We start from the raw sequence: 20,488 nt of genomic DNA on the forward strand, positions 1-20,488 counted from the left end.
AGGAAGAAACCTTGAGAACAATTCTGCCTGCTTGCTTCTGGAAGATAGATGCGGTCCACCGCTGTGTCAAACAGAACACCCAGATATTCCAGAGACTGTGTGGGTGTCAAACTGCACTTTCTGGAGCGCACAAGCCAACCAATGTCGACCAAAACGTGGATCACCAGATACACTGTATATCGACCCTCAACCAACAAGGAAGCCCTTAACAGGCAGTCATCCAAATAGGGTGTACTTGCAAACCCATGTTCCCTAAATAAGCTGCCACGACTACCATCCCCTCAGTGTTGGTACGGGGAGCCAAACCAGTCCGAAGAGTAGAGCCGAGAACTGGTAATAATTTAAAAATAAACAAAAACATGAAACCACAAGCAAGTGTGGTGGGCTGTAAATATCAGAATGTGCAAGTAAGCTTCTGAGAGATCCAGAGGCCACCGCTGCAATGATAGATCGCACCGTCTGCATGTGAAAGTGTGAAATAATGAGAGCTGCATTTACGTGGTGGAGATCCAGAACAAGCCTCCAATCGTCAGAGCCTTTCTTTGGCATGATGAAGTATATGAAGTATCTGCCTGAGCCCGAGAAGGTGGGTGGCCCCAGCTCTATAGCTAGAATTTCCAGCAAGCATTGTACAGTGGCTTGCACCTTGAGGGCCTTGGCCGGTCAAACTGTGGGAGAGTCCACAAACCAATCCGTCAGAGGCCAGGCAATTTTCAACTTGTAGCCTGACTAAATAATGTCCAAGACCCACCGGTCGGACAAAATGGGAGCCCAGGCTGGCAAGAAAACTGAAAGTCGGCCCCCTATCCATAGAGGGGCATTCCTTGGCCTGGCGTCATTGAGCATTTTGCATGGAACGGGAGGCAGATAGCTTGGTTCGCCTGTAGCCAGAGCACTGCTGCCGGGAGCTCTTGGAAAATCTCTGAGATGTGACAGTCGTATACAGGCAGGATTACCTGGAGCCACTAAAATCAGAGCGTTCAGAACCTCTAAAGGTTCTGAGTCTGCTATCAGGCCAGGACTAATGCCACAGAACTTAGACCACAGAATTCAAGAGCTTTTCCTGGCCCTTGCCCAACAATAATTGCCCCTGAAGGGAAGGCTAGCCAAAGGAGCCTAGATAGTGGAATCACCAGCCCATTGTCTGATCCAGAGCATCCTGTGAACAGAAATGGAGTACGACGGCACCTAAGCCAGTACTCGCATAAGAACATATATGTGTCAACAACATAAGCACCACCAGACAAAAGAAATTGAGGAGTCGGCTCCGCAGCCTCAGCATCCAGAGTGCGCAGCCAAGACAAACAGGTGCAAGGGACAAAGGACGCTGCCGAAGCAGTCTTAATGCCCAAAGCTGCTGCATCAGAAAGCCTCTGGAAGACAACATCCACCTAGCAGTCTTGCTTATCCTTAAGCATCATACCACCTTCACTGGGAAAAGAGGTTGCGTCAAGTCACTCACGCAACAAAGAATCCGCCCTAGGTTGACCCAGAAGCTGATGGCACTCCTGTGCCTGCAGATAAAAGTGAAGCACAACAAAGAAAAAGAAGATCCAATGATCCACAGTGAAAACAATCCACCGATAAAAACAAAAAACTGTGGATACAGATGTTCTGGAATTGATTTATTGTACGCTGTCATATAAAACCATAAAAACACAATGATAAAAATCCAAACGGACCCTACACGGTTTGTGTTTCGGCGAACACGCCTTCCTCAGGGGTCCAATGGTTTGCAAACGCACATATAAAGAATTGGACTGAAAACAGTCTATGATCTTTAAACATATGAGCAAAGAACACAGTAGACAAGCTAAAGTAGCTTTAAAAATGCTAATCCTGTGCCTGCAGATAAAAGGGAAATATGGTCTATGCTATCTTAGGAGCTCCATCCAAAGAGATATACTGCTCTGAGATTAAAATGTTCATATCAGGATGCCAGGGAAAGGTGAAAGACTGGGAACGCACTCCACAAAGCCATGAGGAAAAAGTGGACAGAGCTGGCTGAGTGACCAAATCCAACTCCTGCAGAGACTCAGAAATAAGATCCAGCAAAGCTGCTCCGGAGGATTCCGAAGAGCCAGAATACAGTCCCTGATCTCCCGTGCCTGGAAGTGCTGCACTATAGAATATATGGCCAGCGAGCTGGTCATAACTCAAAGGATCACCCAGATCAGGATCAGGCACTGCTGGAATAGAACAGCGGCAGATTGAGAAAACGAACTTTGCTCCCACGGCTACCAAGGCCTCTTCTCTCCCAGAACTAACCGAAAAGGAGGCGGCCTGGCTCTCCTTTTCAAATCATTCTTCGATGTCCAGCTCCTCGAAAAGGGCAGCCTCTCCTCTTTAGAATTCATGCTAGCCTCAGTTAACGATGAATACTACCCTCATCCACTGGGTATCCTGCTCCTATACCGCCCACCTACCCCTTGGAACAATTCCTCCGAACTCGTCTTTGAAACCATAACAAACGCCTTCCTCAAATTTCAAAGACTACTGATCATCGGAGACATCAATCTCCACCTTGACGATGTCACCAGCAAGGATGCTTCCGAATGTAATAGCTTCCTCTCCTCTTTAGGCTTCCCCCCCCCCACTATCTCCCCAACCCACGAAAAAGGCCACACACTAGACCTCATCGGTTTTCTGGATCTCACTACTCACAAAACCTCAACCACTGACATTCGCTGGGAAACCGTCCCCTCGTCCGACCACTTCCTAGGGGCTTTCTGTCTCCCAGTCTTCATGTCACATTTTGGGCCCCCATCCCGCACCTCAAATTCTATTTCCTTCCGCAAAAAAATTTCGAGCAATCTGTTCTGGACCAATTTTCTTGATAAATTCTCCCCATCTCTAAACCTGCAGAACCAGAAACAAACTGGCAAAACTGGGTCGCCCTCTCCGAGTCCACCTTCCATTCCCTCGCCCCTCTCTCCACTAAAACCATCTCCTATTCCCGCAAGGCCCCTTGGTACCTCCCATACCACAGAGAACTGAAACAGAAATGCCGAGCTCTGGAACGAAAATGGAAAAAATTGAAATCCCCTACAGACAGACACTCCTGGAGGGTCAATATTAAATTCTACAATACTGTTCTAAAAAAAGCAAGGAAAAACTTATATGGTGACAAAATCTCCAAATCAAACAACCAGAGTAGCACATTATTTAACATCTGGCGTTCCTTAACCTCCAAAAATGACTCCATCCTCCCCTCCTCCCCCTCAGCCGATTCTCTGGCAAAGTTCTTCAGCGATAAGGACTCCACCTTGAGGCGCTCCTTCCCTCCTGCAATCTCCTACAAATCTCTGATTCCAATCGACCCTAACCCTATCCTTACAGACTCCTACCCTATCCCAGCTGACAGATCCTGGTCTTCCTTCGAACTTGTTTCTGAATCCCTGGTCCATAATCTCTGCCTCAAATTGAAATCCTGCAACTGTACCTTGGATCCATTTCCCGCCTACCTTTACAAGAACACTCCCCCTCAGGCCATCTCATCTCTTACCATTCTCATAAACTCCGCCCTCCATTCGGGTCTATTCTCCCCCAAAATGGGCCATATCTCCTTAACCCCACTACTGAAAAAACCTGATCTAGATCCCTCTACACCATCCAGCTACCGTCCAATAGCAAACATTCCTCTCCTTACCAAGATGCTAGAATCCATCATATCCACTCAACTATCTTTCTACTTTGAAAAATTCACCATTCTGCTACCCTACCAATACGGCTCCCATCCCAACTTCAGCACCGAATCCCTTCTGACCTCCTTAATTTCAAAAGTTCAACATCTCCATTCTCGCAACAAGTTCGCCATCCTTCTTCAATTCGACCTCTCTGCAGCTTTTGATGTCGTCCATCATGATATCCTACTTTACCAACTCACCGAGATAGGCATTAACTCCACAGTCCTCGACTGGTTCTCGAAGTTCTTACGCTCCCATTCCTACACAGTCAACATGAAGGGCACTTCTTCTTCCCCCTGGAACCTGATCTGTGGAGTCCCACAAGGCTCACCTCTCTCTCCTATCCTTTTCAACATTTATATGTCCTCCCTTAAACTCCTCCATCTCTCCCCCCTTGAAACACTTTACACTTACGCAGATGACATCTTTGTCCTCCTTGAGACCGACCGGAACCTCACACTGTGCAGATGAAACTGAACAAATCCAAAACAAAACTTCTCTGGCTCGGCCCAAAATTGGACCAACTGCCCACCTCCATCCCTCTGTCCTCTGGCCCCATTCTGCATCTTGAATACTCAAGTAAAATTCTGGGAGTCATCATTGACTCTACACTTTCCTTCAATGATCACCTCAACTCCCTAAAAAAAAAATGTTTCTTCAGCCTTCACATGCTGAGGAAAGTGAGAACCTGTTTCCATCAAAAACACTTTGCCATCCTTGTCTAATCCACCATCCTTTCCAGACTGGACTATTGCAACTCTATCTACCTAAGCCTAACAAAGAAAAACCTTCAAAGACTCCAGCGGATTCAGAATGCCGCTGCTAAGCTTATCTTCGCAAAAAGCAAATTCAACCACGTCTCACCGCTTTTATCCAAGCTCCACTGGCTTCCGATAATCTCCAGAGTCCACTTCAAATGTGCCTGCCTTACTTTCAAGATCCTACATGGCATCCTCCCTCCCTTTATTCCTCTTTCCTGGAATTCCTCTAACCCCAATTCCACCAGATCCACCCAAAAACTGAAACTTTCCTTTCCCTCTCTAAAAGGCATTTCCCTTGTAGGAAAACTAGGTTCCTCTCTCCCTTTTAGAATCACTGAGCTCTGGAACAACCTTACCTCCCCTCTTAGGAATCTGAGCTCCCTCCAACTCTTCCGTAAACATCTGAAAACCTGGTTATTCTCAAAAATGTAACTCTTCCTCCCTCTCTGATTATTCTAGTCCTCTAAATTTCCTCTCCATCTTTCCCTCCTTTTGAGTTCCTTTCTACCCTAACTCTTGTTAACCGTGTCGAGCTTTGCGAATGTAGAGATGATGCGGTATACAAACCTAAGGTTTAGTTTAGTTAGTTTAGTTTAGAAGACATGCCCATAGAAACAATGCTGCTTAGAGACAGATCAGAGGTGGAATGGGACTGTGCAGGGGGAAGAACGCCCGCTGTGAAACTCATTCCACAAATATGCCATAAAGGCTAAGAAGGTCTGAGGCATACAGTCACCCTGAGATGACTGAAACATGCAAAATTCAGACCCCCCCCCTCCCCTCCGATTCACCTCACAGGCTGCGACACCTTTACTCACTGTGACTTGTGCTGGAAATGTGCTGGTTCAGCTTTATCACAGTAGCTGGAATCAGAACACTACGCCTCATGCTGGGAATGCCTCTGCGACACTGATTTTGGGCTGCCAGTCAGACTCTGTGTCTGACTGCACCTCCACCCTTGCCGACCGATAGAGGTGCTCAGGAACGCAACCAGCACCCTGTGAGACACTGCTGAGTCTCCTAGGTATGCCCAACAGCCTACGCTGAACTTCGGCCGGCAGTAAAAGAAGCGGGAATGGCCTGTCAGCTGCAGACCAAAGTCTGTGTGTTCTCCACGCAGGCAGAGCTTAAGAATTGCTCTGAGCACAAGAAATCCTGAAAAGTGGGACAAAAAACACCGAATAAAATAATAAAAAGGAGAGAGCAGAACAAGCACACTCCTGCTGGCATGCATGCATGCAGAAGGGAAAAATTGCAGGTGGAGCTAGAGAGCACCCTGAAGTAGAGCAGTGTCACAGGGAAAATCCGGATTGGATTCCTTCTGCATATGGCACCCGGCCATTGAGACACAACCCACTTATCTAGAATGTCTCACCTATTGCACTGGAAATATAAATAGAAAACAGAAGTTGATATCTTTTCATTAAACTAATTTTAATACATTTTTCACCAACTATCAGAGACCAAAACCTCCTTTTTCAGATGAGAGCTAACTGAAAAATGTTTTAAGTCCTTTTATTTATATTTGTAATTCTTAATTTGTAATTTACAGTGTGTATAATAGCATCAGGGTAATGTAATGGAAAATTTTTGCTGACATCAACTCAGTCCTTAGAGAGGAACACTGCCTCCAGGCCATCTTAGTAGTGTTTCTCCCCAGTCTGATAATAACCTTGAAAGGCACCCTCCAAAAGACTTCAAATCTATGAACCTGCATGTTACATCCTAGACACTGTGGAAGAAATGCTGCAACCTAGCTGCTTTGCTGCAAATTCTTTGAATTCTTTTTACCCAGGGCTTTGGCACTAAATTTCAAAGCAAACATTCATTCATACTTACCCTTTTGGAATCTTTCTATCAATTATATGTTTCTTCTTTACTTTATGAATTGTAGTTCATCCCTCCTCTCCCATGTTTATCAATGTTAATAATCACGAGTTCTTACCCATTATTTAATAACTAGTCGTTAAGCCCGTTACATTAACGGGTGCTAGAATTTATGTCTGTCTGTATTTTTCTTTCTGTCTCTTTCCTCCCTCCATTTCCCTGTGTAGCGCTGTCTCTGCTTTCTTCCTCAGTCTGCACTCTCAAGCTGTAACATTACTGCTTAGCTTTTTCTCCCTGCAAGCATCTCTGCTCTAGCCCCCTGTCCTTCTGTGACTGTCTGTGTGTCTCTCTCTACTTGTGCACTGTTTGTTTGTTTTTTTCAATCTCTCTTTAGCTCCTGATCCCCTCTCACTGACCCTTGCCGACTGCATGTAATTCCGGTTAGGTTTCCATGGCAACCCTGCTCGCGGGTCTGTTCGGTAGGGCCGTTTTTTCGGGTCTGCCGGCGCCGGGTGGGGAAGAGTCCTGGCTCCTTTTTTGGTTTGGGTGCGTGCAGAGGGGCTCAACAGCGCACAACCACCTTTCCTTCCCTCCCTCCATCAGGTGCAGTGCAGCTCCACCAATGTTAAAAGCAGCCGCATCGAAATCAGAGGCCTGCCACTGCCGTAGCACGTTCCCCTCTGCCTTGGTCCCGCCCCTTCTCTGACATTTGGGACCGCGGCAGAGGGAACGTGTTACGGTGGCGGCAGGACTCCAATTTCAAAGCAGCTGCTTTTAACATAGGCGTAGCTGAACTGTACCTGATGGAGGAAGGGAAGGAACGGTGGGGCAAATTTCGTCAACGGCAGTCCTTGTGCGGTTCGAGAGAGGGGGGGGGTGGAGTCGGCGACTTGCAGCTTCGCGTGCCTCCCACCCCCCTTCCCTCCGGCTCCGCCGCCGATAGTCTCCACCTGCATTGCCCCTGGCGCAGCACTCACCGGCCCGTCGGGCGGGGAACGGAGGAACAGGTTCAGGGCTGCCAGGGGGGGAGGAGTGAGTCCGGCTGAGACTGGCAGGAAGAGGAAGACGGAGCAGGTGAGCCGGCACCGAAAAAAACTTTAAAGAGCCAGCCAGACCGTGAGTGCGAGCTGTTGTAAGTTTGCATGTGCATTCTTGCCGGCCACGGACATACGGATCACGGAAGCACGCGGATTAGAGTGCGCATGCGCCGCCTACGGTTTTATTATATAGATTGTATGTACTGTATTGTTTGTTTTATTTTTTTATATTTAATAATTGTTAAATTTAAAGTGTACATCGCTTAGAATATTTGATTAAGCGATTGATCAAGTCATCTAATAAACTTGAAACTTGAAACTTCATAAAATGCAAATGCCAATTTTTCACAGAAAACACGGTTATTTCCCAGTTTTGTCCAAAATACATCCCAGGAAGGTTTTCCCCAAATGCAGCTAGAAATGCACACGTAAATAGCTTCGGAAATTACCCTCGGGATTATTGTAGTTGCTTTGCAGCCTAGTATTAGCAAAGCGGAATATCTGTCCACTGCTGCCACATGGAAAGTTTCCTTCTTTGAGCAGGTGGTATCAATTCAGAGCTGAACCTCAATAGTCAGCCAGTTTTGTCCAGTTCATTACTAGAATGCTCATTCCATACAACGTTTCACGGACCCTCCGATCTGCTTCAAACAATCTATTAACAGTTCCATCTTTAAAAATAATTGGAACTAGAAGACAAGACATGTTTTCAATTATTGCCCCTACCTTATGGAACTCTATGCCCCAGTACATTAGAGACATAAAGGACCTCATTTCTTTTAAAAGAGCTTTAAAAACTTATTTTTTCAAGGATGCTTTTAATATATGACTCCCAGACTTATAATTTTTTTGACCCTGGGCTTTACATCCCACACCTTTTTTTTTTTTTTTTCTTCTCCCTTGAGTTATTTTTCCCTTTAATGTATATTTTCTTCTACAAATATATTGTAACTTTCCCCCTTAACCCTCACGGTTCATGTATGTTAACCCAGTATGTTTTTTATTTAAAGTCAGTGTATTTGTATTTCTATTTTACTTGAATTGTACATCGCTTAGATATTTAATAAGCGATTTATCAAGCACTAATAAAACTTGAAACTTGAAAACAGAAATGAAAAGTAAACAGACCACAACTGAAATATGGCCAGCTTATGAACTGACCCTCAGGTTTATGCAAATAGGAAACAATAGACACTAACCTCCATGAGGAAAATGTCCTTGGAGCTCTGAGTCTGCACCTTGGGGTGCTGGACCTTCACTGCCACAGTCCTTCCATCCGGCAGCACAGCCTTATGCACCTGAGCCAGTGAGGCTGCGCCCAAGGGGGTCTCCTCAAAACTCACAAACACTTCTCGGATCTGCCAAAAGGAGGGAAGAGCTTTGAGTGACACTTTAAAGAGGAAGGTGCAATAGTGTCTGGTATGCAGTATTTATTGGAAAGGTATCTTTTAAGGATATTGTGTAACAATTTAGTTTTAGGAGTATGAATTTTACATACGTTTGTGTATTTTATTTACATATATTTTTTGTAATCCACTTTGTATAAAGCAGACTATAAATAAAAACTATAAACTTGCCTGAAGCAAACATGAAACCAGTACCGATGAGATAAGCACTTGCAAGTGACAATACTGGAAACCGATAACTCTCTTTTATTCCCTGAAGTACAGGAGTTTACCAGCTCGCTCACCTTGTTATCATATTAAATGAGAAAAAGGAAGGCAGCCCTGTTTGATTTAAGCAACTCTGAAAGTCTGCTCTTGAATCAGTTTGAATTAGCTAAGGGATTCACTGGGAAACCTTGAAACTGTCTGGTCAATATTCAGCTGGGGGCAATCAGTGGTTTTTTTAAGCACTGACTATCGCCAGCTAAATTAGACTCAGATATTCAATGCCAGGCCATATCCAAATATGATTGGACAAATTCATATAATAAATGTAACCACAGAACGGCGGTATATCAAATCCATGACTTTTGACATTTGCTGGCTGACAACAGTTATGTGGATTTCAGCCAAAATTCAGCCAGAAACCACATAATGTAAACCGCTTTAATATATTGTGATAAATGGCAAATAAAATAATTAATTCAATCCAATCCGACACTTAGTAACTCATAGTAACTAAGTAAATGATGGCAGATAAAGACCTGAATGGTCCATCCAGTCTGCCCTGTAATCACATGCATTACAATTTAATGATTCAATTAAAATGTCTTTTTTTCTTTGTTATTTCTGGGCCATAGACATTACAAATCTACCCGGTACCATCCTTAGGTTCCAACCACTGGAGTTGCTCACTCCAGCCTATCCAAACCATCTCCTTTGCTGGATTCGGACTGTGAAAGTTTGCTCATTTATATTCTAATTAGCAATCCTCTGTGTTCATCCCATGCTTTTTTGAATTCCATCACAATTTTCCTCTCCACCATCTCCCTTGGAAGGGCATTCCAAGCATCCACCACCCTCTTTATGAAAAGGAATTTCCTAACATTACTCTTTAAGTTTAAACCCATCAATCTCAATGTATGTCCTCTAGTTTTACCAATTTCCCTTCTCTGGAAAAGACTTGGTCCTATATTAATACTTTCATATACCTGTCCCTATCTTAACCTCAGTCCTTCTACAAAAGCATTCTTCAGTGCAAGGCTTGAGGGTCAGTGGCTGGGCCCATTCATACCCTGATTCTTCCCTCTCTCCTTAAAGAATGATATGGAGATGGTTTCCCACAGTTATCTACGGGGACGGGAACCATGTCATTCTCTAATCCGTACCCTTTATTGGTAAAATGGAACAAGTAGGACCACTTCAGATAGCTACATAAAAACTAAATGCATACAGAATACTGCACCTCAATCTCCTATGGTGCAGCCTCTCTCCCTCCCCTGCATGAGGTCTGGCATTTCCCCCTTCACCTCTCTCCCTCCTACCCTCAGTTAGGCATGTCTCCTTTTCTTTTAACACCTCTACCTTAAAACATATTTTTACTTCTAGAGGTCGCCTTGTAGTAGCGATTCACACACGTTGGCTATAGCTAGCCCTAGAGCCTTCCTTCTTAAATGTCCTGCCCCACTGGAAAAAGGAATTTTAAAACCAGCCATACGTGGCCAGACTGATGTACTCAATTTTCATCTTCACATCTCAGCTGTAGTCAAGACCGGTTCTACTCTCTTCATTGTATTCACTTTCTTCATAGTTATCTAGACAACACTTCTTGTGTTATACTTCTTTGATCTCTATTTTCCTCTCGTTTGCATTACTGTAACATGGTCTTTGCTGGTCTCCCTAAAGTTCTACTCACTCATCTCCAGATTGTTCAAAATATAGCTATTCACTTAAGCATGGTCATAGATCTGACAATCTCACCTATACTAGCTCAACACCATTGGCTCCCTGTTTCATTTCGTATACAGTTCTAGATCCTCAAATTATTAGTCCATAAGGTCTTCCACAATGGCATTCCTTCCTTCAGCTCTGATCACTCACTACATCCTATGCTCATCCTTTTCTCTCTCCATTCCTGTAGTCTACTATTTCCATCTTGAGTCCACATGCCAAGCAGCGTTATACAGCTCCTCTGCTTGGAATGCTTTCCCCTTCAATCTCTGGTCAGAACAGTTATATTCTCAGTTTAGGTCATTATTAAAGGACCATTTTTTTCAGGTTGACCTTCCCTATTTTTAGCTTTTAAGCTAGCCCAGTGATGGAGCTGACCTAGAACCTGACTCCCCACACCCTTCCCTTCTCTCTTTTAAATAATTTAGAGTTCTTTTTCTTTTAATATTTGATTTGATTTTTATTGCACACCACTGATTTTATTTGGGTATATCAAGCTTAAATTACTACTTGGGATCTTGCTAGGTACTTGGGATCTGGGTTGGCCACTGTTGGAAACAGGATACTGGGCTTGATGGACCTTCGGTCTGTCCCAGTATGGCAATTCTTATGTTATGTTAAACTTATGTGGGCTTGGCTATACGATGGACTGTTAACTGCCTCCCCTTCCAAATTCACATCCCCCCACTCCAAGAGAAGTCCCACTTCTAGACTGCCCATCTCTCCTGCCGTGATGGTTGCAGTGGGGGGTGTGCAGGTTGCCAGGGCCGCTGAGCTCATCGCATGCAGCGCTGTACATTAAACAAGCCTCGTTGGTGTCAAAATATTTAATAAACTTAATTTCAACAGTCTTACTTTCCTGGATTGTTTTAAAATTTCCTCTTAAGGGCAATGTCCATCTCCAAATGGGTTAATTTTGCATATACTGTAGCATAACAGTAATGAATCTGACTCCTAAACCAGGCTGTGTGAACTATGATCTCGTTCTCTTAAATTTACGGCTAATGTTTGCCACTGTACTTGCACCATGCAAAGACAGCTTCATTCTAAAGTTCATAGGATGGAACATGTATCAGATGTGCTTGAAAATTCCTTTTAATCAAGCCAACAGCACCAAATATGATGAGGAATACTTCTGTATCTTTTTTCCACAGTTTTTTCTCTCTCTCTACATGATTCAGAGTAATCGCTAGAGAATGACACGGGGAAAAATTCTGTCCCCGTCACCGTCCCGTCCCCGGACCACCATCCTCTGCACTGCCCCGTCCCCGCTGGTCCTTTCACTGCCCCATCCCTGTCTCTGCCGTCCCCTTCACCGCCCCATTACCATCCCCGCTGTCTCTTTCATCGCCCCATCACCGTCCCTGTCTTCAGCGTTTTCGCCTCTCCATTCCCCCATCCCCAGCACCCTTCACGCGGTCCAGCAGCTCCCTCCTGCTGGCCAGCCGTGCATCTCCCTCCCTCCCTCCTTTTCCCTTACCTTTTCTTCTTGAAACTGGCGATTTCTATAAGGCTACGAGCTGTATTACAGCCGGAGCCTTGAAGTCGCGTCGGATTGACTGCTAGAATAGTCTCCTCCGATGCAACCGGAAACAGGAAGTTGCGTCAGCAGATACTTTTTCCATCAGGCAACACAACGCGACTTCAAGGCTCTGGCTGTAATACAGCTCGTAGCCTTATAGAAATTGCCATTTCAAGAAGAAAAGGTAAGGCAGGGGTGTCCAATGTCGGTCCTCGAGGGCCGCAATCCAGTCGGGTTTTCAGGATTTCCCCAATGAATATGCATGAGATCTATTAGCATACAATGAAAGCAGTGCATGCAAATAGACCTCATGTATATTCATTGGGGAAATCCTGAAAATCCGACTGGACTGCGGCCCTCGAGGACCGACATTGGACACCCCTGAGGTAAGGGAAAAGGAGGGAGGGAGATGCATGGACGGCCGGCGGGAGAGAGTGGGCTGCCGGATCGAACGCTCGTTCACCGCGCATTCACTACTTGTTCACCGCCCCGTGCTACCATTCACCGCTCCATGGGGCGGTGAATGGCCTTGTCCCCGAACTCGCGGTGATCTTTTTTTTGGGTCACTGTTTTGGTGAGTTACCCGCGGCTAGCCGCGGGTAACAACCACCGTGTCATTCTCTACTAGTGAACAACACCTCTCTGATTAATGGTGTTTTTCTTTTTTTACTACTATTTACAACTTCCTCGCATCCTGAATTTTTTTTTTTTATCAGGAGGGAAAGGGGAATTGCTGGCCACAGTACTGGGAAGGAAAAGAAGATGAAAATACTTGACACTGGGGTGAATAGAAAGTGGAAGGGGAGATGCTGGCCACAGGACCAGGAAGAGGAGATGCTTATATCTGGGACAAGAATGAGAGATGAGATGCTGGACCCACGGGGGTTTAAGAATATTCTATTCTATTCCAAGATTTTATTTACCACCCAGTACCCAAAGGGTTCCTTTTACTAAGGTTCGCTACCGTTTTTAGCACACGCAGGAAATTAGCATATGCTACGCTTCTAGAACACAATGCTGGCGTTAAGGTCTAGCGCACACGGCAATGTAGCACGCACTATTCCGTGCGTTAATGCCCTAACGTGGCTTAGTAAAAAGAGCCCCAAATTTAAGTGCACAGTTCTGGGGGAAGAATGCAACCTATATAAGAGTCATCAGAGTTTCTTAGTAGTTAAGGGTTAAAGTCAGGATACGACTTACAGAATAATAATAATAATAATAATAATAATAATCAGTTTATATACAGCAGGGCCGTGAAGTTCTATGTGGTTTACAATAATTAAAAATTACAATTAAAACAGAAGTTAGATAGAATTAGAAATTAAAAGCCAATGATTACGAAATGATCTAAATGGTTCATTATAAAATCTTTGCTAATTAACTTCCTAAATTTTTCGTAAACAGATATGTCTTTAAGGGGTCCTTTTATCAAGCCGTGCTAGCGGTGTTAGTGCGTTGGACATTTCATCACGCGCTAACCCCTGCGGCAGGCTAAAAAACTAACATCTGCTCAATGCAGGCTTTAGCGGCTAGCGCGGCAGGCGGTGTAACGATAAAGGACATAAACTAGACATCATCAGCTTCCTCGACCTGACTGAGCACAAAACTTCTGCTGAAGAGGCCCGCTGGGACCTTGTCCCGTGGTCTGACCACCTTCTAGGCTCTTTCTGCCTCCCCATCTTCATGTCTCATCTAGGTACTCCACCCCGGCCCACAAAATCTATCACCTACCGCAAAAAAATCACGAGCGAATTGTTCTGGACCCAATTTCTTAACCAACTTCCCCCTTCTCCTAAACACACAGACCCAGAGTCCAACTGGCATAATTGGGTTACCCTTTCCGGGACTACCTACCACGCTCTGGCCCCTTTATCTACAAAATCTATCTCCCACTCCCACAAAGCCCCCTGGTACCTTCCATACCACAGGGAACTAAAACAGAATTGTCGAGCCCTGGAACGGAAATGGAAAAAATCCCCACTCCTTGCCAAACTTCATTGGCTCCCAATAATCTCCAGAATCCATTTCAAATGTTCCTGCCTGGCTTTCAAGATCATTCACAGAATCCTGCCTCCTCTTATCCCACTGTCTTTCAACTCCTCTAGTCCCGACTCCTCCAGAACTGCCCAAAGGCTTAAACTAGCCTTCCCCTCTCCACGCGGCATCCACTATTCAGGCAAACTGGCAAAATCCCTTCTCTTCAAAATCACAGGTCTTTGGAACGACCTCACCACCCCACTGCGGAACCTGAGCTCCCTTCAGTTATTCCGCAAACAACTGAAAACCTGGCTTTTCAGCAAATTGTAGCTCTATCCTTCCTCCCTTTCTCTCCCCCCTTCTACACATAAGTTCATGTAATCCTTTTTCTTCTTCTCTACCCACTATTTTAAGTTCTTGTAAACCGTGTCGAGCTCCATTCTCATGGAGATGATGCGGTATATAAACTTAAGGTTTAGATTAGATTAGATTAGGTAAACCCCTACCGCAGTTTGATAAAAGGAGCCCTAAGTGTCTTCTAAATTCCACATAGGAGTCAGAAAGCATAAGCAGATGTTCCAGATCCTTAGCCCAAATGCTGCCTGATATGAAAAAAGATTTTGATGATGCTTTTTTAAATTTACATCCTCTAAAAAGGCAGAAAACCAAAATTCAAATATGAATTTCTCCTGTGTTGGTTGCCAAAGAAAAAAGCTTAATTAGATATTTGGGAGATAAACCAAACAAAGCTTTGAAGCAGAAGCAACCAAACTTAAACTTCACCCGGACCTCCTTTGGCAACTTATACACAAACATCTATGGTAAGTTGTTCAGGCAAGCTATACCTGTTGTATACTACCTTGGGTGAATCTCTTCCTAAAAGCAATTAATAAATCCTAATTAATAAATATTTTTTTAAATGACTCTTTCCTTAGTGTTCAACTCTTCAAAAGAAACCATGTCCAAGAAACAGACACTCAAAACAGTTCTGATCCAGTGCTCACAAAGTCTAGCAAAGACGACAAGCACCATGTGGAATTGAGACAGGCCTGAGGTAGAAAGAAATCCCCTTCGCATCGTCCAGTATTAGTGCAGATGTTTTTAAACACACACATTCTGTTGGATATCCTTCACCAATCCCATGTTTCTTGTTGAGCTATAAATGGCGTTCATCTTCCATATGTTTCGCTAAACAGGCCATAATGAAGCACCTCCAGTGCTGAGAAATAAAAACTCCATTATGAAAACACAGCGGTTTCACTGCTTGGTTAATATAATGTTGCTTTTAGACCAGAATTACAGGTCATAAATCCATACACACATTTTCTCTTCTTTAATGGGATTATTGGCAGCATCACTCTTTAAATTCTTCATTAGTTAATGACTCATCAGAAACATAGACTCCCATCATCATGATACAAGAAAACTTTGCAGCCAGAGCACTTTCCATACAACCTTGTCCTGCTGAGATTCTGTCTGTGTTGTACAACATATCATCACAGTGCCCGATACAAAGGGCTCCTTTTACAAAGCCGTGTTAGGGCCATAACGCACGTTAGCCGCTACCGCCTCCTTTTGAGCAGGCGGTAGATTTTCGGCTAGCGCGCACTACTCCGGTGCGTGTGCTAAATTGCTTAGCGCACTTTCGTAAAAGCAGCCCAAAATGTTTTTATCCAAAGTAAAACTCTTATCAGGTTGCTGATTATGCACAGTTTATATGATGGAGCATTGGAAAGCAAAGCCACACCATACTAAATTTGCAATGATCTCCAATTTCAACCACCCAAACCTCTGCACTAGCTCATCTTGTACCAACTGATTTAAATCATGTGGTCCAAGAACCCCAGCAATTTGGAAAACACTACATGTAAATCTGATTTCGGTCCAACTCCTTAGAAATCGGACTGCTGTTCACGGCCAAATCAGTTCTTTTAACTCTGCATTTAGCAAGAGTTCTAGATTCAGCAGAGCACTCAGTGGTCTCCCTCGAAGGATGTCGGGGTGAGAAACAATATATGGGTACAGTCAATCAAATAAGATGTGAGTTATATGATAACCAGAGGAAATTTTTAAATGATGTTTGTTAAATATCTGTGATAGCAACATACAAAAAATGTTCCCAAGTGATATCTTGGACACTCTCCAGTGGGAAATGTCTTTACATGGAGCACATTTCTGTAAAACTCAGCTCACAGGCTTAGGTCCTTATCTATCATTTCCTCAGTAAAGCAGTGTGGTAGCCAAGTTGATCCACTTTTAAATGTAATACAGGCAGTCCCCGGATTACAAATGTCCGACTTACGTTGGACTTGTACTTAAAAATGGAGATCTTGCTCCCTTGCAGCCGAGAGAGAGGGGAGTGCCTGCAGCGACGGCGGAATCAACGCCATCTATGGAGCTTTTGGGCTGGCTGGCCCCCACGAAACTGTGGCCAGAGGATCTTCAGTGAGGGAGGATATTGGAATCTTGGCGCAGAGAGGGGAAATGCCATCTATTCAGCCCCTCGTTAGACCCACCGAGATTACCCTTGATTCGATTTAGACTGCATTAGATTCCCTCTAAAAGGTAAGCCTGGGAATCTTTCCTCTTGTTCAAGAGCAAACTTTAAAGGTAAAAAAATGTGAAGAGGAATTGAAGACCCAAGGGGAGAAAATCAGTGGTTTAGCAACTTGTGGAACTGTTGTTCAGGACAAATTAATTTTATTGAGGAAGATAGATAATTTTGAAAACTATACGAAACAACTGAATTTAAGATTGCTGAACTTTCCTAAAATGATTACTATGTAACCTAAAGAAATATTTTATAAATTTTTGAAGGAAGTTCTCCAATACCCTGAAGATCCTCCTCCTCTGCATAAGATATATTTTTTGCCAGTTTCTTCTAAAAAAAAACCCTTCCTCCTCTGAACCAGATTTGCCTTCTGTAATTTCTTCAAGTCCATTAGACCTAATATACTGGAAAATTCTCAGGAGGAAGCTGTATTGCGTCCACGCTTTTGGTAACATTTGTATTCCAACAAGATAAGGAAGTGCCTTTTTTTTAGGCATAAAGAAGTCTCCTTTCTGAATGGAAAAATCTCAATTTTTCCAGATGTTTCACGAGCCACGCAAACAAGAAGGAAAAGATTCCTGGAGATGAAAGAAAATGTGAAAGCATCGGGGGCAAAATTTCAATTACGTTTCCCTTGTAAATGTATGATTTATTTGGATCAAAATTCTTATGTTTTTTATGAACCCTCCAAATTACAATTTTTCTTGGGGTATTAATGCAGGGGACCAAGTGAATCATATTGTGCTAGTCCATTTAAATAAAAGGGGAGGAGCCACTATTAACAAATTTGGAAATGTTTACTATAGTTTTGTTTAAATATCACCCCTTCTGATATGTGTGATTCTCTCTCTCGAATGTGGGCTATGGAAGAGTCTTAAAAATTATTATTTTGCTGTAATGATTGCTAACTTGTTTAGATATGTTTTATTTTGTAATGAGATTGGGCACTTGACTTGTTCAATAATTTTTTGTTGGAAAATGAATAAATGATTGATAATTTTTTTTTTTTAATGGAGATCTTGCTTCTCCCTTCGGTGTTCAAATGCACCCCTCTCTCTCCCTCCCGTTTCCCAACAAGCCCCTCTCTCTCCCTCCCTCCATTTATGTGTCCAAAGTTCATGCCTCCCTCCCGCAGGTGTTTACCTTCTTATGGCTAGCTCCCTCCTCCTCCTTCCAACTGCACTCATTTCTTTTTACAAAGTATATACTCGTTTCTTTTTACAAAGCAGCAGGGAGCAGCTCCTACAATCAGCCCACGGCTGACCTGGAAGCCTTCCCTTTGACATCGGAGGATCTCCCTCCGACATCAGAAGGAAGGCTTCCGGGTCAGCCGTGGGTCACGTGTAGGAGCAGCTGCCCATGACTTTGTGAAGAAAAACAAGTGCAGCTAGAAGGAGGAGGGAGCCAGCCAGAAGAAGATAAACACCAGGGGGAGGGAGGCATGAACCTGGGACACAGAATGGAGGGAGGGAGCATGTTTGGACACGGAAGGGAGAGGGGCACTTTAGGACATGAGAGAGGTGCATTGGGACACAGAAGGAAGGGAGGGAGCACAAATTGGACAAAGGATGGAAGGGGCATGAACTTGGGACATAGAATGGAGGGAGGGCGGGGCTATGCTAACAGTGGCATAGCAAGGGTGAGAGGCGCCAGAAATGGTGGTGCCCCTCCCCCACTCCATCCCTGATCCCACCTCCCATGTCCCCCCCCTTCCCTTGTACCTCTAGTTGAAGTTGCTGCTCGCGGTGGTCAACAATGTGCTTCTTGGAACCCCATCAGCTCTCCCTCTGACGTCACTCTCTATGTGCGGCACCCAGAAGTGACCTTAGTGGGAGACCTGACGGGGTCACAAAGAGCACGTTCACCACTGCTAACAACTTCAGCTAGAGGGAAGGGGGGCACGTGGAGGGGAGGAATGGGACAATGCGGGGGGGTGCCAGCACCACCCACCAACATGCCGCCAAGAGCGTACCACCCCCCTCACTACGCCACTGTATGCAAATAAATCATGAGATCCAGAGAGGCCAAAACTCCCCCAGTACTACCAAAGCAATGACCAAGCACACCATTTCCATGCAGAATCGAGGCACCATGAGAGCAGCATTGATCGCCTTGAGATCCAGGATGGGTCTTGACTCCTCTGAGTCTTTCTTGGGCACAATGATGTATATGAGGTATCTGCCCAAGCCCAATACTGTGGATGGCACTTTTTGTATGGCCTCTAGAGCTCTGTTTCTATAAGGGAAATATTGAAAGATATAGGTACAATAAATGCAATAAAAAGAGGAATACTGAGGACTGAATGATGAGAGAAAATTTTTCAGCAAAGTGTAATGGCATTCAGAAAGTACTGGATCGCATCTTCTCCAAGGAGTACCTTAGTTATATAGTGCTCATTAAAAAAAAAAAAAATCCCTAGTGCGAGTAGATATCAAGTAAGATTGGCCACTTACATGCACAGTTCTAGCTTATAGAGAAAACTTGCACAGACAGCTTGCGGTTAGATACCAACACTCGATATATTTTAATCAGTGGTAATAGGCTAGTGATTATTCCAAGAGACCTATTAGCATACAATGAAAGCAGTGCATGCAAATAGATTTCATGCATATTCATTGGGGAAATCCTGAAAACCCGACTGGATTGCGGCCCTCAAGGAGGGATTTTGACATCCCTGGTCTAAGCAGAAAAAAACTGTATCAACACACACCTGCCTATGTGTTAGAATGCACACACAATATCAGCACTGCAAACACTTTATGCACAGAAGAACCTTCCAGCACTAGCCCAAATGGATGCCAATACCCTGTTTTGCTCAGACATGCAAGCAGCACTAGCAGCCCTTAGCACAGATGTTTGTGTGCATGTATTCACTGTGCTTTCCCTGACTAGCACATTAGTTTTGCATGTTGCATATAATTTGTTTAGTGCAGGGGTGAGCAAAAATGGATCAGTAGATCTGTAATAGAAGCCAGGTACTGGACCATCAGCACACGGCTCTAATGAAAGCTTTCTCTATTAGCCCCAGGAAGGCATGGATTACAGTCTTTTTGCCAAGATGCAAGTTCAGTATCTGCACAATCATGTTCCATTGTTCCAAGCAAGCTTCCAACTCTATCCATTCCAATGTTTTGTTTTTTTTGTCCTTGTGACAAAATCAATAAAGCTCAAGAACAAAGTGGATTTAAACTTGACTGGTTATGTGTGTGTGTGTGTGTGTGTGGGGGGGGGGGGTTAATTACTGTATGTCTACACTTTAAACTTTTATTGACTTTCCAGTCTCTGTGGAAAACAGATCCTAAAGTTCAATCTTTTTCTTTTAATTAGGGAGAAAATATCCCTCCCCAACAGCAATAATACACCTTGCTTTTTTCAAATATACTTATTCCCATTTCCAGCATTCATATTTAAAACAATTAGTGAGTGATCCTGAACATTCCAGCTGCACCATCTCTCTCCCAGTGTCTGTCCACACACAGTTCTACCAGGTCCAGATTGTTCATTCCTGCTACTTCATTCCCCATACGAATTAGGCTTGAAGAACACTTCCTCCCACAGGTTGCGTGAAGTGATGGAGTTCTACCTGTGTCTTTCCTAGAAACTGCAGTATTAATGCAGAGAAGAATCTCATGCTTGCTGCCATCTGAGAGAGAGTTCGCAAGATTAGCACTCACTCAGGGCCAGATGTTCTACAATTGCCATTAAAGTCACTGACCGACTTCAAAACAGTGACCAATGCTCCATAAACCTTGAATGCAAATGAGAGTCGCAGAGGTTTGCGGAAATCCCATC

The 20,488-nt window shown here is 44.1% G+C and overlaps 1 protein-coding gene across 14 annotated transcripts in view; it reads right to left on the minus strand.

Annotated features, from left to right (window-relative positions):
• Positions 1–20,488, minus strand: part of ADCK1 (aarF domain containing kinase 1) — a 296,483-nt gene that overhangs the window by 197,587 nt on the left and 78,408 nt on the right. For all 14 annotated transcript variants that reach the window (XM_033952756.1, XM_033952759.1, XM_033952768.1 and 11 more), the window contains one exon: positions 8,511–8,669. In XM_033952756.1, the coding sequence (XP_033808647.1) occupies positions 8,511–8,669 (159 nt within the window). The remainder of the gene's footprint in view (positions 1–8,510; positions 8,670–20,488) is intronic.

This window comes from Geotrypetes seraphini, chromosome 7, assembly GCF_902459505.1.
Source record: "Geotrypetes seraphini chromosome 7, aGeoSer1.1, whole genome shotgun sequence".
Taxonomy (NCBI): domain Eukaryota; kingdom Metazoa; phylum Chordata; class Amphibia; order Gymnophiona; family Dermophiidae; genus Geotrypetes; species Geotrypetes seraphini.